At 42.5% G+C, this 22,454-nt stretch overlaps 4 protein-coding genes across 8 annotated transcripts; all 4 read right to left on the bottom strand.

Annotated features, from left to right (window-relative positions):
* Nucleotides 1–117: 117 nt before the first annotated feature.
* Nucleotides 118–5,446, bottom strand: LOC135643168 (deSI-like protein At4g17486). Of its 3 annotated transcripts, none has more exons than XM_065159819.1 (4): nt 4,851–5,446; nt 3,097–3,311; nt 1,445–1,732; nt 118–642 (listed from the first exon to the last, which is right to left on the bottom strand). In XM_065159819.1, the coding sequence occupies exons 1-4, from the start codon at nt 5,162–5,164 to the stop codon at nt 437–439; spliced, it is 1,023 nt and encodes a 340-aa protein (XP_065015891.1). In that variant the 5' UTR covers nt 5,165–5,446; the 3' UTR covers nt 118–436. The 3 variants fall into 3 exon arrangements, with proteins under 3 accessions (XP_065015891.1, XP_065015892.1, XP_065015893.1); XM_065159820.1 differs by lacking the exon at nt 4,851–5,446 and adding an exon at nt 4,320–4,836; XM_065159821.1 differs by lacking the exon at nt 4,851–5,446 and adding an exon at nt 3,890–4,229.
* Nucleotides 5,447–5,665: 219 nt separating this feature from the next.
* Nucleotides 5,666–12,083, bottom strand: LOC135643167 (J domain-containing protein required for chloroplast accumulation response 1-like). Of its 3 annotated transcripts, none has more exons than XM_065159815.1 (10): nt 11,379–12,083; nt 10,394–10,995; nt 10,153–10,260; nt 9,687–10,075; nt 9,486–9,597; nt 8,704–8,780; nt 7,270–7,335; nt 7,105–7,182; nt 6,839–7,015; nt 5,666–5,832 (listed from the first exon to the last, which is right to left on the bottom strand). In XM_065159815.1, exons 1-10 carry the CDS (start codon nt 11,828–11,830, stop codon nt 5,791–5,793), a joined length of 2,103 nt encoding a protein of 700 aa, XP_065015887.1. In that variant the 5' UTR covers nt 11,831–12,083; the 3' UTR covers nt 5,666–5,790. The 3 variants fall into 3 exon arrangements, with proteins under 3 accessions (XP_065015887.1, XP_065015888.1, XP_065015889.1); XM_065159816.1 differs by having other exon boundaries at nt 9,492–9,597; XM_065159817.1 differs by having other exon boundaries at nt 9,576–9,597.
* A 2,703-nt stretch (nt 12,084–14,786) lies between these two features.
* LOC103992860 (zinc finger protein GAI-ASSOCIATED FACTOR 1) lies at nt 14,787–17,659 on the bottom strand. The gene is made up of 4 exons (XM_009412748.3): nt 17,126–17,659; nt 16,647–17,043; nt 16,294–16,523; nt 14,787–15,775 (listed from the first exon to the last, which is right to left on the bottom strand). Exons 1-4 carry the CDS (start codon nt 17,292–17,294, stop codon nt 14,979–14,981), a joined length of 1,593 nt encoding a protein of 530 aa, XP_009411023.2. The 5' UTR covers nt 17,295–17,659; the 3' UTR covers nt 14,787–14,978.
* A 3,167-nt stretch (nt 17,660–20,826) lies between these two features.
* Nucleotides 20,827–21,813, bottom strand: LOC135642970 (transcription repressor OFP7-like). Its single transcript, XM_065159452.1, has one exon. It carries the CDS (start codon nt 21,811–21,813, stop codon nt 20,827–20,829), a length of 987 nt encoding a protein of 328 aa, XP_065015524.1.
* Nucleotides 21,814–22,454: the final 641 nt, after the last annotated feature.

The following is a 22,454-nucleotide window of genomic DNA, read 5'->3' as shown; positions in this document are numbered from 1 at the left end:
TCAAAGATTAGTGCCCACAAGAGTAAATAAAATGTCAAGCAGAAAAGAAAATATTAACGGTACCATAAAAGAACGCTAATCAAGCATTAATATTTCAAGGAAAGTGGGTTAAGAAGATATCCAAAAATTTGGGTACTGCTTCTATGAAATAATCATACAACAAACCTCAGATGATCAGTGCTACAAAAGTCTCTGTTCAAGTGAGCAACCTAACAAATAACAGAAGCATTGCACATCATTTAGTGATCGCTTTCCTATCCACAACAAGCTTATACAACAAGGTCAAAGCTTATAGCACATTATGGGAAGCCATCTTTCTGTACTAAGATATGCATTCACAAGCTTTCCACGGGAGAAAACTAAGAAACCATCAGGTTTTTTCTTGATCAACAGATCCTGCTATTTTCAGGCATTCTTTATTGGAATGGCACCAGACCTAACTCCCAATATGAAAGGCACTTCTAAATGGAGGTGATAACAGAGAAGCAGCAGAGAAGCGTTTCTGACGCGTAGAAATCGAGGACAGACAACTGAAAGCACTCCTCAGCTTCCTCCTCTCACCATCCTTGGTTTGCGGAACTGGGTCATGTTGAACAGCAGTTATCTTAAGGGCTTCGGGCAGTAGGCAGTTGCAGAGGGAACCTGCAGAAAAGTACATCACTAGATAATTTGATATGTCCAGGAAGATTGATAATTGTATGACGAGCTTAGAATAAGAAGAGACTAGATAAAATAGATACGTAATGAGTAACATGCTGCTGATCACAAACAAATGGATACAAAGAGAATAAGACATTTCCAAGCTCATAATTTTGACAAATGAAAAATGCTTTCAAACATGAGGTACAGTCTCTGGACATTCAGATAGTGGATAAAAACTTTCCTGTAACATTTAACTAAATGTAAACTAAAAGGAGAATTAGCATATGTCGTTGCAAAAGATGCCAAGAATGTCAAGTCTTTTGAATGCATTTGGATCCTTGTCCACAATAATCAGACAAAATGATTGACAAATTTCTTCAAAAAGATCTTAGGAAACATAAGACTCACAATCCTCATGGAAACTTTAAGCACCTTCGGAGACTTTAAATATGAGATACGTTCTTCAATTACCATGTTTCATCTCTAAGAATCATGTTATTAACGAATCACTATTAAATTGTATCCAGAATCGAAGTGAAATATTTAGTGTGGCACTAACTTAGCTTTCAAGTGATGATAACAGATGTGCTGAAAGTATGTCAGTCATTTGCATGCCATATATTGCAGTTTTAATGGTGATACCTTGTTATCAAAATATGGTCATAAAGTGAAAACCAATATTCTGAGTCATTCAAGAGGTAGATCATTTGAAAATACAAACTCTAGTAGTTCAAGATCACCATAAAATTCTCATAATTATTCTAGAAATAGACTAGCTCGTATTTCGAACAAAAAGTTGTACCTATCCTAGCAAGTCGGTTCACCCATTTTGGAATTGAGTTACCAGTCAAGTTAAAACAGATATCTTGGCAGAAATGGTTGCAGTTCTTCGTGATCAAGTGGTAGGTGTCTCCATTATAATTTACAGACTGAATTTCCATGAACTCTCGAACCTGAAATGGGTCTAAACATGTTGTACCCATGAATATTGATTTCCTGAACCTGAATCCTGGACATTGATGAGGCTCAACCTCAAAGACTCCACTTGTTGGATAGTCATGTGCGCCAAATGCATATTCCACCCCATGAACTGCAAGAATATATATAGATATATTAAGAATGAGGGTTAAAGTCATATTAGTGCATGACAGATAACTGATTTTATCATAAGAATGTAAAGACAAGGTAAAATAAAGGAGACTACTAACCCCACAAAATTGACATGGAAGTAATAATTCAACTACCAATTTGTTATAGTAATCAAACATCAATTTTTCCTCACAACTACTAGTATTTATATAAGACGTAAGTTTTCTTAACAATCTTTCATGTAAAAAAAGAAAATAGCAACATTTGTGGGCCCCTGGTCTTAGGGGGTCTGTTGATCAGCAGATGTGACCATTCTGACTAGAAAAGAAGGCTTGCAACTCCACAGATGATCACCAAAAGAGAATTCCTAGTCTCATGAAAAAAAAGGCGACTTACAGTTGGCCAGCCTATGCCAATACAAGTCGGACAAGGAAAAGAGGGTGGATGAAATACTAAAACCACACATGCCTAAATAGACCGTGGACGAGATCTGAGTGAGGATCTGTTAAGGCTAGTCGAAAACTGAAGTATCAGGTTTTTAGCTGGTTTCAAGGATATTTTGGTTAGCAATATAAATCTAGCCTATTGTGGTTAGGATCGGGGATTGATGTCCCTATAGAAATGTCATGAAAAGCCACTTACATTATCATATGGGGACTTGTTTTTCTCTCCTAATTTTCCAGCAACAAGGCTGCTAGTTTCTCTAGTTTGGCACCTTATTGCTTTTCTCCTCCTCGAATTGGAGAAATCCGATTTCGAAGGTCTAATACTAACACATTCATGTACTTGTTTCCATCTTAGTAAAACTTCTTGAAACTATCACCCACGGAAGTAGCCCTACTGGTCGGACCACATAAATACTGTCTGTTGTCTCTCTTCCTCTCCTCTTTTCTCCATTTTTCATGTCCTCCGTGCTTGGGTCCTTGCTACAATGTAACTTCTAGATTGACAACACAAAAACATCTTCGTCAACTATACTTACTGAACATATGGTGAGCTGATAGAATTAATTTGATTGCTTAAAGAAATAACAAATATAATACAATGCCCATAAGCAGCCTACATTCTAAAAAGAAAAACAGCTTACAAATGTTCATGCAGCTAAGCATATGTAAGATCTTTCACTATTCAAATCTCAAACGGGCAGCTCATTCAATGATAGGCATGTTTAAAATTCGAAAGATATCATTGCAAACATGCTTCTCATTAGCTGCCTGTTAAAGATTTGAATGGTAAAAATTCTTATAATTACTTTTATACAACATCTGCTCCTTTGCACAAGCATTTATAAGATGCTGAAGATTCTTTTAGTAGGTATGATGCTTATTGGCACATACATCGATAAGCTACTGAAGAAAACTGTACCTTCAACACCTGTGTGAAATATCCCAAGGCCTGCCCAGTACATATAGCCATTAATTGGTGTCAAGTCATACACATTTAGATAAACAGGTGCATTTCCTGATGTTCTGCTGGCCGATCGAACCTTTGAGAACATACAAAACCGATTGGAAGATCTCTTATTTAGCCGAAGAGGTAACAGGGATTTCCAAGCCTTTTTGTAGCCTGACTTCATGTTCCTTCATGTGAAAAAAGAGAGAGAGAGAGAGAGAGAAAGGTTAACAGACTATCAGAAAATAATAGAAACATTAATTGTTAGATGGGTTATTCTGTCAAAGAGCTGACGAGAAGAACCACGCAGAAATTTCTCAATGCTTGTTTTCTCAAAAGTAATTCTGATAACTTATATCAAATTAGCATCATTTGAATTGCAAGAACAGCAACAAATATTGCCAAGAGCAAAGGAATGCTAGGAAAACGAAGTAAAAGAAAGAAAATCATTTGTTTCAAGGGAAAGAGACGAAAAGAATTATTAAGAAGATGTTTATCCGGGAGGAACAAAAAAACAACAAATTAAAGGCAGCTACTTGATTGATTCAAGCTAAGGAGCATTAAAGTCCATACGTTATCACACTAACAATATAAGATATCGCCGGCATATAAAAGGGTCGAAACAAGAGGAAAAAATAACTCCAGCAAACCCGAGCAATCGAAGAATAGATCAACTGGCAATTAACCGTAACCCTAAGCAATGAAGAACGACTCGAGCACTTAGGAGAAAAAGCGCATAACTAAAGTAGATAAGCAAAAACCGTGCCCTGATTTATATGGTCGGGAAGACCTAAGCAACACAAAACCCCGTCCAATAAGTGGCTACTAGATAGATGTACACTGCCAAAAAAAGGTGGGAGAACATTATTTCTCGAGGCAGCAATCGAAGCACACAAGAATTAAGTTTTTACATTTATTGAACTTTTGACAAACCGCACGTACGTTTGCTAAAAAGGCGATCTTTATTCCACGACTGGCTCACAATAAAACCTAGTTTACCCTGAAATAAAGAGGAATCTACCTACATTTGGAAGGTGAAGACAAAAAGAAGAACCAAAAGACCAAATATTTAGCTACATCCGTCCGAAATCCCTTCAAACAAAAAATGATCTCTTACAAGATTTTTCAAACGAGTAGCTCGAGAAAGGGTGAGCCAAAAGAGGTTGTTGAAACAGAGGGGAAAGAGACGGACTCACCCTGCTCCAAGGAAACCCCCGGGATCAAGTCATCGCCCGCGACAGCCCACGAGGTAAAGGCGGCATCTTGAGAGACGGAGGGATCACCACCGGCCCTCCGCCGCGACACCAATCATGGGGGGGTGGGGAGACGGGAGAGATTTCGAGAGATTTAATTGCGGGGTAGAGATCTGCGCCTCCTCCGGTAGGTGGGCTTGGCTTGGTCCGGGGGGATCGCTCGCAGTGCTGCTGCGGTGGTCTCAGGAAGAGAGGGCAAAGCTTGGCCCCCGTCTGCCTGCCCGCTGCTGCTGTCGTTGTTGCGCAGTAAAATAAAGGAGGGACAGCCTGCCCTCTCAAGGAAGGCGCGCTTTTTCCAATGCTTTCCAACGACCACAAATATGTGTTGATGGGAGAAAGAAGAGATACCACCCAATGCCAATAAAAAGATGAAAAGCTCAAAGGTGACCTTTTTGTTCCCTTACTGGCGTTATTGATATTATTGTTAGTCATTAGGGGCTATTTGATTCTGTGTTTGTCAGGTTAATTACATACCTTATCACAAAGATGAGTGGGTGAGTGCACATTAAATGACACGGAGTCGCTGGTCCATCCAAAGATTTCTCCCTCTTTAAAGCCACACCTGCTTCTCCTCCTCCTCCTCCTCCTCGGCGGATGGATTCACTCTCATTACTGGCCCTCAAATCATTTTCACAGCACCTGTTTGTCCACCACCCCAGGGGTTGTATCATCCATGTTCTCTGAGAGCTAAAAGACCTACCACCTACCTCACCCCCTCTTTGTCCTTGTGCTACTTCAATGTGCAAGCAAACATCAAGGTACAGTTGCATTGCATGTGTGGCCTGCATGCTCCTAAACAAAGACTTTTTTATCTTGAATGAAAACTTTGCCAAATTATCATATTAGAATGAATGAGACACAAGGACAAAAAGAAACAACGTTTTGTTACCATATCTCACACAAGATCCCCTCTAAAACATGGGATGAGGTGTAAAGAGTTTATGCAATCAGAACCAGGAGATAGATATACTATACTTTAATGATCCAAACATGATAAACATTTCAACAACTAATCATGTGACAGATATGATGGCCAAAATGCTATTTAGTCATCTCAATAATCCTGATATTGTTTCCAAAAAAAATGATTATGAAGATGTATGCTTAGATCAAAACGCGTAGCCCAAAATAATAAAAAGACCTTTCTACAAGTCAAGTCTTTCAATCCATTTACTCATCTTACTAGCCATAATTTTTGTTTCAAGGTTCAAGCCTGTGAACGAAATGACAAATTCATTTGCTAAGAGTTATTTTATGGGTAAAGATTCTGCATATGGTGGTAGCGCTAATGAGAAAAACATAAGTATATTTGTTCAGAATAAATAACCAATCCATCTATAAATTATGAAAGAACGAACATGTAGATGTGCCGTGTTGGCACACCAGAAAAATAGGAAATGTATATGGCCAAGCATCAAAAGACATTAGTAGCTGAATTGAACTGATCCCATGCCTCCTGCAAGGAGAAAAAGAAACAAATCAAATTTGTATTTAAGCAAAAAAGAAAACATACGACGGTGTCAATCAATTTCAACCACCCACTTCATTTATAATATCAAAAAAGGACAGTTCAATTATAAATCATTTAACTATCTAAAGGGACATTCTTGCTTGTCTAGTGTGAAGACTTTATCCAGCACCTAAACAACTTATTGGCAAAATATTATTTATATATATATATATATATATATATATATATATCTCACATTGCTGTCTTAAGAACATAGTTTGCATGATGAAATGGAACTTTCAGAAGGTCAACCTAGAGTCTCATACAAGATCTAAATAGATACTCATTTTCGATCCATAAATATCATTGTATCAGGTGAGGGTCTTAGATCTACACCCAATAATGTGTCCAATAAATGACTCAAACCCTACCCAAAATTGTGTGTAAAGATCCTCATTTCTGATCCATAAGTATCAGATTCAGAGAGATCTTGTGATGTTTACATCCATATCTGACTCATTAGAATCCCCGACGAGTTAAAGGAGTGCAATGAAACATCTTGTAGTTTGTCATTCCAAGGTATTAGTCATAATTTAGATGCCATCAGGAATCACAACCATTTTTGTCAACAATCAGTAACAGTTGCCTGTTGGAGACAAGATGTTATATTTGTATAAATGCCAAAACCAACTCCTTCTCCCCTAAAGAAAACTCCTTCCAATTGTCAGAGTTCCAGTTATAGCATGCACTGAATAGAATTTTATAAGATCTATATCACTTGTCCGTACATAAATTTGCATAACCTACATGAGTATCACAGGGACTGACGATGAATATGAATGTGAATGATATATATGTATGTATGTGCATGCACGCACACGCGCACACACACACACACACATATATATTATTAACAAGTAGATAAACTGTGGTATTGAAGTCAAGACAAAACAATGCCTGCAACTGGATGTACAACACATAATGAATAAAGTCAATAAACAATCCCAAGTACCTGCAAAATGTCAAAAACCTTTTCTGCGATATACTTCTGATGCTCAGCAACACCTCTTTGCTGTAGCTTATCTGGATGCAGACAAAGCAGCGCCTTCTGATATGCTCTCTTCACAGAAGTTCCTTCAATAATATCAACAAGCGGAACTGGTTTCCATCCACATTCTTTCCAAAGAACCTGGATGTATCAAAGAAAGAAAACAATGGGCATAGCATCCAATTGTCCATGTAACTATTAGATAATCACTGCTAGAAATCAAAACTCACATATTGCAGAGTTGATAGCAATGATCGGATATTTCCTTCTTTTCCTTTTGACCACTCCCGTATTTTGGCATCTGCAATCTGAAATAAACAAGTTGGCCAATCTTTCTCAGAACATTAATTAACATATAATTCATTTCTTGTTAAATCGAATTAGGTAACAATTACTTTTATTTGCTCTTGATGTGAAAGAGTTTGTTTATTTTCCATATGTTCTTGACATAGTTGTTCCACCTGTGTAACAAAAGGACAAATATGTTCAGTTCACAGGAAGTGATGCAAAGACCTGACAGCATCTGTAAATCAGCACAAGCATATATGTAATAGATCCAATTGTGCAATGATGGATCAAGTCAAGAACTTTAGAGACCATTCTATCAAGCAGAAAAGAGTAGTATAAGCATGAGTTCCCACAACAGGGATGCAACCTAAAGCAGCTTTACCAGACCAGATATCAGGGGATTTGTTGATGAATAGTAGATTATAGCCACCAGTGGTTGATCTTTTTCTTTCCACTTCCATGAATCAGCTTACGTGGGGCCTGTAAGTCCTTTTTTATTAATTTTTAATGTAATCTAAGTCATTTATATCCAAAAAGCTTGTTAGTTTCAAGCAAGGAGGCCTTTATGTTGATTAGTCTTTTTTAAATCAAATATTAACCAGGGAAGAGATCATTCTAGCTAACCTGAGTGTTCTTACAAAGTTGCTGGATTTCAACATATCTGGGTCCATGAGTTGCAGGATTTCAAGTTATTAATATCTTTCAGAAAGCAATTTCATTTTTAAACATTCATAAATTTTCTCCTTTTCTTATTTCTTGCCCGTTACTTATACATGATGCACTTCTTCTCTATTTCCAACAATCTGTAGTCTCACATAATCTGAGGCAGCATCAGAAAGATGGATCAGCTAAATATGCTCGTTATTGAATTTCATAAACTAGAGGGTAAAATGTGATTTACTAAAACATGAAGGAGGAACTTTGGAAACTAGACATTGGAAGTAAGTTTTCCAGGTCTGGCATGTGGCATAGGACAAAAGTAGCAGAGAGCTTTTATGACAGTTAAGCGATTGTCAAGGGATGTGCTGGTTTTTCTGCTTATGTGAAATTTCAGAATGAACTAATTAAAAAGAAGTTCTCACAATAAAAGTTGGATTTCACATCTCAGAATGAACACCCAGCAGCAGTAAAAGTATTCATGCCTTGCAACTAGGTCTTACAGTTCATCTCAATAGACAATAGGAAGTTCCCTGCCATCATGCAGGCAATGAAGCATGAACTTTTCAAGTTTGGGAGTGTTTACAAAATAATGCTACTAGATTTCAAATATGAAAGAACCTATGAGAAATGCACCAAATTGGAACTTGTCTAATCATGAGTCAAGTAACTCTCCCCGGAATTAATATCACCATCATTTCAAATGACAAGTATTCGAGTGATTTGAAATTTTCAAACTGACCAGGCTTACTCTTTGCTAAATTCATTTAAGATTAAATAGCTAATACTTGTATAGATGTTTCTAACCCTTTACACAATTCTCCTAGCATAAGTTCTAAAACCACATAAAAAATAGTAGGAAAAAATAGCAGAAAAGATCATACCAAACATCCATCAAAATATACCAAATGGGATTCCTTAACATTACAAACTGGAGCCACAATCCTTTCTTGAGTTGAATCTGAGGGAAAAGAAATAATTAGAAATTTGAGAAATTATAATCTATAAATGAAAGAGATTTACGAGTTATAAAATGTAAATGAATCAGAACACTATAGATAACATGAATATCTAGTATATTAACCATGGAACTGGTGTAACATTAGCGCTTGCTGTCATGCAAATGACAAAAAAAAAATCAGAAAGAGCTGCAAACAACTGGTACTTGACTTATCTAATTACCAATTTTTGACTAAATTACAAACAAAAATGATTGTATTTATTCTCTGTTTTTTTTTTTTTTCATGCTCCTGAATCCATTAGTCTACTGCTTTGAAATTCTCTAAAGTTCATTATGCTGAAAATTAATTGACATAAACTGATCTTTTATGCAATGACCAATTCATAAGTTCAGTCATATGATGCCTATCAATTGCATGATATGAGATAATGGTTCAGAAGTTTCTGATGTATTTATCCCGAATTGACCTGACCAAAACTCATATAAGACAACTTATTTTCCCATGAATTTCAGGAAAAGAAGAATTTTTTTTAAAATTCAGCTTCCACATATTCTTTTTTGCTCTAGATAACCATATGCTAGATTGGACCAATATTCTAGATGATAAACAAAAGCAAAATTCCATGTAAAACATTCTACAGTTAAAATTCTAGAATTCAGATATGTATTAGGAAACATCATGTAACATGAGTTAAGAAGAATAACCAGAACTTGGCTCTAAAGTGTTTTTTCTTTCTGAAGAAGGGTCACCACTCAAAGAAACATTGGAGCTCGGATAGAAGTCAGGTATCTCACCCTTCTTTGAAGTTTCATTTACCTGAAATAGGTTTGGATCAGCTCAAAGAAAGAAGTGACTGTCATCTCATGTAACTCTATCATAAATTCTTGGCATATCAGTCATCTTACTTCAGAAGAGTCTATGATAAAAGCTCCTTCCTCAATAGTTGGGGCAGGTTTCATTTCCTCATCTGTCTTTGCAGCAGAAACACTAGCTTGGACTTCTAATTTGTTTTTGACTCTGTCCTTTTCTTTGGACTTCTGATCTCCACTCTCAAATGTGCCTTTGCGTTTTGGGGATCCTTCAAGATTGAAGATTTTGATGAACTCTTTTACCCTCCCTCTTACTTTGCTGCCATGCATCTTATCTTCCAAAGAAACTGGAATATCTTTAATCCTAGGGCTAACTGCATCAAGATGTACTTCAGAGTTTTGTCCTTGCACTTGTTGCTTAGCATTAAAATCATCATTCATGTCTCTTTGACCACCACCTGCTTTTTCAGCTAATGATTCATGTCCTGAGGTCAGAAAAGCATAAGTTTAAATAGGTCCATGACAGCATTATCCAACTCAACTTGAGCAAATGTCATGTTACCATCTTTTTCAAAATCATCCTTGAAGAGATGATGAAGATTTTTTAACTCGGGTCTTTTAGTATCCGGTATAGCAACAGAAAATTCTTTGATGTTATCGCTGATCATACCTATGCCAGGGGAAACAACATAAGAGATATGTTAATGCCCCTTTTCACACTTTTTAAAATTTACAACTTGATAAGAACACATCAGAATTGTAAAGCAGACAATGGCAGAATGTAAATTGTGGACAGTAAGTACCTGAATTTCCGGTAAAAGTTCTGCTTAAGTGCTTTGAGTGTGACTCTGGCAAAACATCCACAGTAATTGTTGAGACTGCATCGCTTAATACCTTGTTATCATGAGTTTCAGTCTGATTGTTGGATACTCCGGTTGAGGTTGAAGTAGACATATCATCATCATCAGATGGCAGGTCATCTGCTTGTATGACCACTTCAGGTAGCCTACTACATCTACCAACATCATTTGTTTTTTTTGAGTGAGAAGATAGAGTGAGTGACACTCCTTTGGCTGCCCATTTGTATAAAGAGAAATGAAAGTTGTTGCTGCTGATATAGCCTTCTAAACTGGTCGCATATCTTTCGGATTGACTACCCTTGCTGAAAGCTTCAGATGACCTACCCATGCCACGAGAAGTTTGAGTAGCTAAAGGGCTTTGACAATAAAAAGCGTGACCGACATTTCTCATATCATCAGGTGCTGGAGTTGCTTGGGAATCACTCGGTGAATATGGAAAAGTGGATGCATAAGGATCTCCATCCTCGCTTTTGTATGGAGCATGGTGTGCAGGAGAACTGAATGGCGGATGGTCTACGCCTTTCGTGAACCTCATCTTAGGGAGGCTGGAATGGAAAAGCTTGTCAAACCAACAGCAGTATATGAATGAAATATCAAAGCAAAAAGAAGCCAAAAAGATCATCTTTCCATATGGATGGTTATCTCGCTTACTTTCAAGTAGAGCAACATGGCCGTGCAATTGGCAGGTATAAGGGGACAACAACAAACAATGATCAGAGTACACTAATTGAGGATATGTGAAATGGATTATGGTCGTCAGATTAGAGCGCTTAAAGGGTATATGTTTCCGTGATTGCACTACGTTCTGCACCAAACAAGGTGGCAATAACATTGGGACTCAAGCTGGAACTCCAGCGTAGTACGGGACTTGAATCCTGAGTGACAAGTGCTAGAGACAGTTCAATATGCAAGTAGGGTAACATCGAACCTGAGCTGCGGTGGCAGCGACGAATCTCCAACAAGAACAGGACGATTGGGGCTGAGAACCCTCGAACCGGGGGCCGAAGGGAAGAAGGGGTCCCGGTCGAGCTTCCTCGACGTGGATGATCCAGAATCGCTCCCGGGGAATATGTCCTCATAGAAATTGTCGCCAAAGTGCCGCCTCCGAGCCGGGCTTCCGAGTTCCCCGAACACGGGCTTCTCGTCGGCCAGCCCCGAGGACAGGGGGCGAGAGCGGGATTGGGAGTCGAGCGAGTCCGCCAAGCTGCGGCGGCGCTCGTAGAAGGAGGACCGCCTGGGGGGGCCACCGAATACGTCGGCAAAGTCGACGTCGGAGTTGCGGTGGTGCGGCTGCGGGGGAGGGGGTTGTTGGAGGTTGCCGAAGGGATCGCGGTAGGCGTAGCCGAGGAGGACGCGGTCCCTCTCGCCGAGCCTCTCCATGTCAGCGGAAGGTGATCGGATACTACGATTGCTTGGTATATTTGGTGGTTGCGATCATGGAATCCGGCATTCTTGATGAAGAAGACGGCGGATGGGAGCGCGCAGAGGGAGGGGATGGAATTGGAAGGGCAGGGTGGGCGAGGAAGAAGACAAAGTGGGGTTTGTGGCTGTGGATGAGAAGAGGGGAAGGGGAAAGGAGAGGGCATATCTCTCGCTCTTGAAGTCTGCTTTTCGCTGTTGATGGTGGCCAGTAGTTGCTTCGTTTTTGTCTGGTGTACAGCGTCGAGCGAATTGGGGAGGAGATGTGCATGACGACGACGACGACGACGACGAGGGGGAGGATCAGGTGGGACCCGGAAAAAATCATGGAGGAATAGGAGATACCAGTTTTAATTCTACGCGTTTCATTACCCGCCTTGTGATTTCTGAACCTAATTCGGGCCCCATGTCTCTCTTGCTAATAGTGGAGAACATGCTGTTGGGTTGTCTTGTGTGGGATATGTGTTTTTGCAGAATTTTTATTTTATAAAGTTATGTATGTGTACATATCAAAATTGTGATTTTTTAAAATCATATTTGGTTTGGATGTTGTATTACTTAAATACTAATGCTAATATTTATATTTTATTAATATTTATGGGATACTAATGATTTTTTTAATATTTAAAAGTTTCCTATGATATTCTTTAAAATCATATACATGGAGTTATCCGAGATGCCTCGAAGATGCAAACGTTAAGCTTCCGAGATGCCACTTGCATGAAGATCGAGGTCATGAGAGATTTTCTGATTTAGTTTCTGTTACGCTCAAATTAAGTGAGGTTTTATTGAGTGAGATTTAAGAATACCTCATTAGATATAAGTAGATGGCTTGAGGTCATCCCTCGAAGTGAAAGACTTGGGTCTTTGAATGAGCATCGACATCTTATTGGTGTCTGCGTTGAGTTCGATACATTGACGTGTAAAAAGAGTGACTATTATTCTCCCTGGGTGAAAGTATTGTAGGTTGGAGGCAAAGCCTCAAGCCCCTTGGCTCAAGTATTCATTGAGATGATCGACGAGAAGACCTTTCTATAATATTGAGTCCTAGTGCTAAAAATATTATAAGAATATATTGTTAACATCCTCATCAGCTTAACATGGTTTAGACTCACGTACATAAGGTTGTCTAAGGTGTCTCTGAGGTGGAAACATCGAACTCTCGAGATGCCATATGTATAAAGATCAATATTGTAAGAGGTTTTTTGATTCAGCCATTTCGATGCCTAAGTTAGTAACCCGACAAAGATGCATATATGCGTAAGTGGTAGAAAGTGATCACCTATGACTATACTAACAATAAGCTTTTATACTTAGGTTACAAAAGGACAAGATGTTTTGTAGAATATTCCATGGGAAAGCAACCCTCAGTCGTTTCTAATAATCTCTCGTTCGCTTTTTCTTCAAAAGGACAACTTGCAACTATGTTTCTTGAATCATTGTCAATGTGAGAAGATTATATATATAGTTTGGATATCATACGAATGATTATTGATCGATAATATTTTTATTATAATGGAAAGAGTAAACAAAGGAGAGAAAGGAGAGACGAGGAAACCAAATGAGACCCGGTAGGAGTGTCATTTTATTTAGCGTGAATCTTGATATTATATTTGTATCTATAAAATCAATTAATTTTAAATTATTCAGATTTTTTAAAGTAAAATTATCTTTTAGGTGACGGATAAATAATATATTCCAAACAAAGAGTAAAACGACTAAAGATAAGCTCCCCTTCCTCGCTTCTCTTTTCGGACTCTTATTCCGGTTGAGATGATGCCATCCCGGAAAGCAAGGAAATGTTATACGATACGACACAAGAAGGAGAGAGCACACAAGTCCCAACGGAGGCAGGTCGGAGCTCCTGCCATCTTCATCGCCGGAGCCAAAACCATTCAAGAACAGGTCCTCATCCTTCTGTACCTCGCGTCATAACTCTGATCCACAGCGTCGACCGCGTGCCGGTGATATGCAGGAATAACTCTTTATCACGTAAGAAGATAACTAAGCAGGAAAATAATGTTAATTAATTCCCTCATATATTATTGGGAATAAAAAATTTAAACATGTCATGTAAAAATGACATCTAAGAGTTTTAATTTTAATTTTTTATTTTTCATGTGTAGCAAACAAATACTAACTTGATCGTCGATTTGGTGTCGAACCACAATACGAGTAAAATCTAAAGATCATAATCTGATCCATTTTATTATGTCCATTTGGTATTTAAAATTAAATATATTTTTTTAAAAAAATTAATATAATTTAATATTATAAAATAATGTTTCACGATGAAGAAGAGCTAATTCTGAAGGAAAGTCAAAGTCAAAGAGAGCAGACAAATCTCAACTTCAGCCAAGTGGGATGTTGGCTGAGAAAGGATGATAGATCGTGTTAAACACCTACGAGAAGAGAGCAATCTCATTTCCAACAAAAGATGATGGTCCTGCGTTAGCGTGATCTAAGCGTGAGAGCTTACACATTCCGACATGCATCGTCTCTTCTCAGTTCTCACTACTGCTGATGTTACGTTGGAATGAGACCGCGGGGTCGCTGACGCTTTCCGAGGCTGAGCAGCCATTATAGGCTTTACTAGTCATCGATCACTGTGCCACTTCGGACTTGGATTTTGTGGTCGAAAGGAGGAAGAAGGCAGTTCATATGCATCGGCGTCGTCGTCTTCTGCAGACATTTAGTGCCCCCACGTAATTGCTTTCCAATTGACGAGTTAATGCACGAGGTTCTCGTGTCTTCCTCGCAGTCCACCATGTGTCAGTTTGGCTCACTGTCACCGATTGACGTCTCCTTCCCCTCGTCGCCGTCTTACACTGCTTCTGCGTCTTTAAACCGGTGGAAACACAGAGAAGATGTCGGCTGCCGCACGTAACTTAAAGCATAAGACATGTCTACACCGATGTTCTTGAAACGATATGTACCACTATATTTTACGTGATTTAAGACGTGCATTAAGACGACGAAAGACCCAAAAAAAAAAAGGAACAAAAAAGAAAAGAACACAACATTCTTTGAAGCAAAAGAACGAATACATGCAGATCTTCCACCACCTGTTCCTTCCAATCCGCTGAAAACTCACCAGAGTGGGGGTATGCTAGCGAATGGCAGGGCTAGTCGGCTTTCTCTCCGACCCTACACGGCCTCCGGTAGCTGTTCCTGGTCCCATGTTGAGGCCACCGCCACCGATCGAAGTCATCAACGCCGATAGCCCCCCGTTGGAGGTGCCGCCCACCGGCCCCATTCCTAGTCCCAGAAAGTCCAGTGTCGCCGGTTTCGGCCCGAACAATTGGGAGGATCCCATCATCAAGTCCGGCTCGTACGGGAGTCCGAGCCCGAGCCCCGCTGTTAGCATGGGAGATGGCTCCGTTTCCGACTGTTGTTGCTGCGCGTGATGATGGTGGCCCCATCGAAGGCTGCTATCCTGGAGACTCTCTTGCTGCCCCGAGGGAGCTGCATCGAGGCCGAAGCCTCTGAGGAAGGACGAGCCGGTCGCCGCGGATCCCATCTGAGCTGCCTTCTGCAGCAGCGCGGTCGCAGACATGTGCGGAGAGGGCGGCGGGGGAGCGAAGGGACGCCGGTCATGACCCTGCGCCTGCGGCGAGAACAACGGCGCCGGCCTTCCGTTGGTGGCGAGACAAAGCGAGGGGGGTTCCACGAAGGGCCGGTCGACCCGTCCCATCGCGCCCATCAGGTCGGATAAGGTGGCGGTGCCGTGACCTGCTGCGGTGGCGGCGGTGGCCGACGCAAAAAGGCTCGCGAACAGGCTGGTGCTGCTGCTACTGCTGCTGCTGCTGCTGCTGCTGTTGCTGGTGGTGATGACACCGCTGGTGTTGGCCAGCGGCGCTGAGAGCGGTGGCATGTATTGCAGCAGTGCGGTGGGCTTCTCCGGCTCTGTAAAGGGATCGCAAGCACGTTATGGGACCAAATAATAAAGGTCTCCTTTTTATTGGTGCTAGTTTTAGGAGAAGGGAAAGCAAAAGAGAGCAGTGTAAAGACGAGCAATGATGCCATGGAGATGAGTAGATTTCTTGCAACTTCTGATTCCATCCCCTTTAGCTCATCAACTGCGATGGAAAGTTTCGAATCAGAGAGCCCCTTGGAAGGAACGAAACAACTCCCTCAAAACGTCGTTTTCCTCCCCCCCTTCACACACCACAGACTCCACCTTTCTCCTCTCCATTTGGATCCACGACGAGAGCATCTCGGAAAGCATCAGATGACGGAAGAACCCAACAACTCTGTCCTAATCCCCGCTAAATGCGCGTTTTACTTTATCTTGTTGCCTGGGAAGCTTCAGATCCGACAATAGTCCTCCATTTATCTCCTCTTTCCGTAACAGCATTCTACCGCAGTCCAAAATAAGACTCGAAACGATGGACACAAGAGAACAAAGGAGGAGAACCACCCACCTTGTCTCTCCAGCGGTGTCACTTGCTGTGGCGGCAACGCCGCCGCCATCACAGCGGCCGGAGCTGTCTCCGCCGTCGCCGCTATTGCGTCCTGACCTGCCGCAGCAGCAGCAGCTCCGTCCTGAGTTGCCGTTGCCTTGCCGTCCTCCGCCTGCGGCTTTGCCCCGGTTTTGGCGCTCTCCTCCGCGAGCGCGTCGCAGAATGCTCTGTGGGTGATGAAACTGTCTCGCCTACCGAAACCGAACCAGAACACCATGAGCAAAACAGAAACAACGAATCCAAGATCCAAATCCTAGGCGTCACAACAACATCGACAGCTGCTGGTGATGCGGCGAAGGTGTTAGACGGAATACCGGGAGAAGAGGGTGCCGCAGTCGCAGCGGTACTCGCGGGTGCCGCAGACCTTGGAGTGGGCCTTCCAGTCGGACTGCACGGCGTACTTCTTAGAGCATTTATCGCACTTCCACTTCTTCTCGCCGTGTTTCCGGCAGAAGTGCTTCTTGATGCCGGTGAGATCGCCGAGCGCCCGCGACGGGTCGTGGTGCACGCAGCTCGTTTCAGGGCACACGTACACCCGCTTCCGCACCTCCTTTCCCGTCCTCTGCCGCAGCTTCCACGGCAAATTGTGCCCCCTCCGGTGCAGCTGCAGGTTCTGGTCCCGCTGGAACCCCTTGTTGCATATCTCGCAAACGAACCGGTTGGTCGCCATCAGCGTCTTCGGCGAGAGCGCGATCACCTCCGCCTCCGGATCTACCACAGACATCCCCATTCAAATAACAACAACAATAATCAAATAACCTTCACGCTGTCGAGCAGCCCTAATTCCACTTACCCGGCGTTCCGGGAAGGTTCCTCTTCTTCTTGACTACCGGAATCGGCAGCGGCGGCGGGTCCGTGTTCTGCAGCGCGGAAGGCTGTAGGTGGCCGGAGGAGGAGACGCTAGCCTCCCCGGACCCAGAGTTGGAGACGGTCATGACGGAGGAATTCTCCAATTCCATCATCCAAACCACTCTTTCTCTCTCTAACTTTCAACACAGAAAAAGAAGAACGAAACCGAAAAAGGAGAAGCTTTCACCAGCTACCAGTCCTTCAGATCACTGTTACACACCAAGCTGACCCAAACAATCCCTCTTCTTCTTCGATAACACGGCGAACAAAGCGGCCCGCTATCAGAAGGAAAAAGGCAAGACCTTCAATCCCTCTTCTTCCGATACAAAACAAGAACGGTGCCGACAAATCGGGCTCCCATTAACCGGCGAGACTCGGGGGCGAAAGGCAAGAAGGAAGCAGGTTTGGTCTTCTCGGGCGGCGCAAGCTCTGCAAAGAAGACAGAGAAGAGACGGGAAGAGAGAGAGAGAGAGAGAGAGAGAGAGAAATGCGCTCGCCAAAGTCTAATAAAGTGGTGGGGGAGGACACAACTCGGGTTAGGAGACGGTGGGAGACATGGGGTTAACTCAGATCGAGCGACGTGGAGGAATCTCCTCGGTCCACGTTGCAAATGATCGAGCTCCCCGTCTTTTTGTCGTGTAGCGTAGAGCACTACTCACCCTTTATTTAATTATTATTAATATCGAAACCAATTTTAATATAGTTTTTCTAATTAAAAATTAAAGAAAGGAGGTGCGGTGAAACGGTGGTAGAGTGCATCGAACATCGCACAGCAGTTCCAGCTAATAGCTGATGGAAAAAACGTCATCATCGATGCTAGTTAAAGAGGCAAATTTAAAGACTTATTTACGAAAAGCTCCCTTTAGGGCAACCAGTACAACACATTTCACAGGTAAGTGCTGAACGACCTGCCGCACTGCAGCAGTGAGGAAGCCGTATGCGACCAAAAAGCCGGCAGGTTATTTATCTCTCTCTCTCCCTCCATCATCACCTTCGTTGACGAACGCTTTGTTTTCTTCTTCCTCTGTGTTATTTTAATCCCCAACCCTCTTGTTTGTAGGTTTCGTTCACTTAACCTGTTTGGTTTAAGAATTATATTATTGTTTATGCTCGTCGTCTTTTGCATGCATCAGAACCTTTTTTGTATGGAAAACCATGCATTTGTTTATCATGGAACTCAAAAGGTTGATCAGAGTTCAGCTCCCCTAAAGCACTCAGTTCATATCTTCTTAAAGGTACTCTGCGTTAATCATTGTCAAACAGATGGCTTCCAATCACAAATCCACTCCAAGTTTCCAACCTTTTGTAACATTATCAGATCCAGCCACAAGTCTTTATTATATTATATGAAGCCACTGAGTTTGTCTCTAAAACAAAGAAGAATAGGAGACTTGCATCAGGTTCTCTGTAGTTGAGTCATAGAAGGATTTCCAGTATTTTTTTTTAGGTTATCTGCTCATCAATCAGGATAGGGGACAGCCAAAGTTTTATATCTCATGTGATCTCACACTGGTCGAGGAGAGAAGAGGCCGGTGAAAGGATCTTTCTTTATCATTTTTTCTACTGAGATTCCATTAGCAGTGTTCCTTTCAACTTCACTGAGATCATACTTCCGCATTGCCCCTTTGCCTGTGTGATCCACTTGCAATGATGCTATGCTTGATGTGGGGACCTTGATGGGTGCCACTGCCTCTCCCATCACACCTTTGTGAAACGATGTTGTGGTCAATGACTGCTCTCATTCATTTCAGATTCCAAACCTCAATGTCCATTTATCACACATTCAAAAGGGGGAACCCCTGACACCATTTGAACCAGTTTGAGTGGGTTTCGGAGGTCCTTTGCGAGGTACAAACCATGGTTCTTGAAGGCACTATTCGATGGAGAACCTTATCAAGACATCTAATAAAACACTGTGCATCTGCCTACCAAACACTCTGTCCTCTTTTTATTGACTTGCATTTGCTCCTGCAATCAATGGAGGTACAGCTGCATTCAGAGTGAAGGGATGTTCTTGCCAATACAGATCCCAATGCCATTGCATATATCTATTTGTATGGCCCACGAAGACATAATAAGATTGCATAGTTTTTTCAAAGATCGAAGTTTTTTGTGACGAGTTTGTCTGAAAGCCAGTACAAGATAGATATAGTCTGATATGCTTCACACTACTGTAAGCTCGCATTTTGGAACACCACTCGAGCTCCCATTCTGCAGGACATGGTGGCCCAAAGAAGTAAAGGACTCTTTTGATTCTGCAAGGGTGAGCTTGGTTTGGATTCAGTGTCTCACTGTAAGGTTCTTGATCATGCCTTATCAGAATGCGGCAGATTCCAGCACCTCATTTATAGTCCCAACAGCCCCCACATTTGAAGAAATGCTCGGTCGCCATCGCAGAATCAAGCAGGTGTTGATGACAAGGTTAGGTGCTGATCATATTTGTTTAGGATGCCTTTTTTTTTTTTTGTGATATCGCAGGAGAAAATCTGGAGGAGGAAGCTCATCAAAATCCATTGTCGATAGACACCAGAAGCTCATCAGCTCCTTTGAATCAGTACAACACCCAATAGATCCTCCAATGCGTTGGAACATGCCACGGTAACTTGACAGACCTAGGCTCAGATTTTTCGATTAATAATGACAAAGGCCCATCAAATTTATCTTAGGAGGTTAATTGTTTTTTTTATTATAAATTTATTTCAGCTTCATGACTACTTCATATTGATACTTTGAAGAGATATATATATATATATATATATATATATATATATATATATATATATATATATATATTCATATATTCTGCAGCAATGCTCCTAAAGGCAACCACAAGAACAATCATTTGAGTCTTGTTCTGCATTCATAATATCCAGGGACACAGAAGGCACCCCATTCTTTGGCTTATGCTGCTATTTCCATATCAGATATTTGCATCATCTAAATCTTCGCATAGAGCTTGGAACTTCCATTGAGGGATTCTTGTAGCTGATAACAAAATTTGCTTGTGGGAATAGCTAATTCTTGCTACTTTTGACTTGCAGCAGACAAAGAAGGATATCTTGAGGCCAAGCATCATGATATGAACATGGTGAGAATGAATTGAAATCAAGCATCATGATATGAACATGGTGGAATCATGAAGACAAAGCTAAACAGCACGCATGCCCATTAAGGCCCCCTCTTCCTGCCACTACTTGAATTCTTCCATGTTGTATACTATTTGATCAACCTTCTTCTTCTTCTTCGCAATGTGGACTCCAATACCTTTCTTGTGTTTGAATCAAATGCAGAGGAATGACAAACAAAGTCTATGATCTGTTCTTGGGTAATAAGAATAGGCTATTGCTTGTTCATGGAAATGTCATAAGTTTCTTTGACACCTTCTAGTGAAGGATTTTGGCAACTAATCATTACAGGAAAGGACTTACACAATGGATTAGCTCAGAAACAGATCACAATCTATATTACAGTGTTGATGATTATGGTTTTATGGTTTAATTCAAGAATGATGATTCAGTCACACTACAAAGATATATATACAAATGGAATTGCTTTACTAATCGTGCTAAGTATCCACACAATGGCACAGCCAATACAAGCACACAACCACGGAGATAGGCACATAGTACTGATACTTAACTACAGCTACAACGTAGAGTGCGGGGAAGAGCGGCGCCGGGCAGCGTTGGTGCCCGCAGCCACCGTCGGAAAAAGGGAGTCCCAGATTTCCTCGAAGGCCGTGACGATTGCGGGGTGGTGTTGGCGTGAATTCAGGGACAGGAAGCATCGCAGCAGCTGCTCCAAACCACCAGCGTCGAAGATCTCCTTCTCCACCACCATCTCCGCCATCGACCGCAGGAAGTCCTCCCTGGGATCCTCCGACAGCTTCACGACCGCGAAGCTCTCCCTCACCGCCGGCGCCGCGCACGGGATCAGCCTCTTCACCGCCGCCGCACCCTCCGGCGATGGCCAGCTGCTCCTTCCGTCGCCGCGGATGACGCTCTTCCGCCGGCAACGGCGGCGGCGTCGCAGCACGGTGTCCGAGGGCTCCACGTCTGTCGTCGACATCAACGTTTCGGTTTCCTCGTCGCTGCTAAACCACCCACTATCGTCGTCGGCCGAGGAGTAACACCTGCCCCGCGCTCGGCGCCGCAAGAGAGCCCTCCTTCTGGACGCCACTTTTTTCCGGCGCCCCGTCGCAGCGGCGCGGCCATCGTTGGGATCGTCCCGCCACCGTTGTCGGAGTCGATCTTCGGGCGAAGGGAGGAGCGGCACATTGCCGTAGACGTGTGCGCTGACGCAGGGCACGACGTGCCACCACTTCTCCTCCTTCCGCCAGAGGTACGCCGGCGTCTCCCGAGGGGGCAGCGGCGCGGGCCGGGGGACGTCAGAGACGCTCTCTCTGGCGGGGCGCGACCGGCGGCGGGAAGGGCGACAACAACTGGCGGAGACTAGCGGGGGATGGGGACGGCGGGGCAGGGGGAGGGGGAGGGGAGGCTGGTGATCATGGAAGTCGACGTCGAAGCCGTCGTCGGAGTTGAGGGAGGAAGAAGCGGCCCCGTTGTCCTTGGAGCGGAAGGCATGGAAGGAGGGGAGCACGCGGGACAAACAGAGACGCAGCCGCTTGGCCATCGGTCGAGAGCTCCGAGAGTTCACGTAATCTCTGCTCTGCGGACTTAAAACTAGGAAGAACCGGGCGGCTTTTATTCTTCTTGGCTAACCCTCTCTCTATCCGTGGGAGTTGGTTTAATGTGGCGCACCAACGGAGACTGAATAGTCGGAGCACGCCTGTCTCCGTTCGATCAGGGAACACGAGTTTCCCTCTAACGAAACCATGGAACCCACAGGAAACGCGGCTTTTGCTCTGAGAGGAAAAATGTGTTGCCTGCGACGGAACAGACAGGTGATTTCTAGTCCTCATGGATGGCCATCTGCCGCTCAACTTCCCGATTAGATAATTAGTCATCATGACGCTCGCTTTGAGTACTTAGACCCATCTAATTGTAATTGGTGAGATGGATTATCCTTTGCTCAAATCATTCATGTAATCTTTAAATTGCCACTTTTTATCTATCTCCGTTTCTTGCATTAAAGTGCTGCGACTTTGTTAAAGCAGTAATATACAAAGCAGACAGTTGTCGGGTCGTCTTTTCACCCATAATTAGCCCTTCTTAAACCCAACCCAAGTCTTCCTTGGGATTACAGAAAGCATGGTTTGGTTCGTACTCAGCGAACCGTGTTTGCAACTTGAGATGCTGCTTATCCGCTCTCCG

This window comes from Musa acuminata, chromosome BXJ3-7 (assembly GCF_036884655.1).
Source record: "Musa acuminata AAA Group cultivar baxijiao chromosome BXJ3-7, Cavendish_Baxijiao_AAA, whole genome shotgun sequence".
NCBI classification, from domain to species: Eukaryota; Viridiplantae; Streptophyta; class Magnoliopsida; order Zingiberales; family Musaceae; genus Musa; species Musa acuminata.
This window is presented reverse-complemented; position numbering and strand designations above follow the sequence as displayed.

Bases quoted from the DNA above. Each gene is read 5' to 3' on its own strand.
- LOC135643167 (XM_065159815.1), bottom strand. From the start codon at position 11,830: ATGGAGAGGCTCGGCGAGAGGGACCGCGTCCTCCTCGGCTACGCCTAC. The intron at 7,336-8,703 runs GTATGATCTTTT...TTTGTTACACAG, and splicing joins TATATTTTGATGGATGTTTG to GTGGAACAACTATGTCAAGA. The intron at 7,016-7,104 runs GTGAGTTTTGAT...TGATACATCCAG, and splicing joins TGCTATCAACTCTGCAATAT to GTTCTTTGGAAAGAATGTGG.
- LOC135643168 (XM_065159819.1), bottom strand. From the start codon at position 5,164: ATGCAGGCCACACATGCAATGCAACTGTACCTTGATGTTTGCTTGCAC. The intron at 3,312-4,850 runs GTATGTAATTAA...TTTCACATGAAG, and splicing joins CCACTCATCTTTGTGATAAG to GAACATGAAGTCAGGCTACA. The intron at 643-1,444 runs GTACAACTTTTT...ACTTTTCTGCAG, and splicing joins GAACCGACTTGCTAGGATAG to GTTCCCTCTGCAACTGCCTA.
- LOC135642970 (XM_065159452.1), bottom strand. From the start codon at position 21,813: ATGGCCAAGCGGCTGCGTCTCTGTTTGTCCCGCGTGCTCCCCTCCTTC.
- LOC103992860 (XM_009412748.3), bottom strand. From the start codon at position 17,294: ATGATGGAATTGGAGAATTCCTCCGTCATGACCGTCTCCAACTCTGGG. The intron at 17,044-17,125 runs GTAAGTGGAATT...TGTCTGTGGTAG, and splicing joins GAACCTTCCCGGAACGCCGG to ATCCGGAGGCGGAGGTGATC. The intron at 16,524-16,646 runs GTATTCCGTCTA...CGGTTTCGGTAG, and splicing joins TGCGGCACCCTCTTCTCCCG to GCGAGACAGTTTCATCACCC.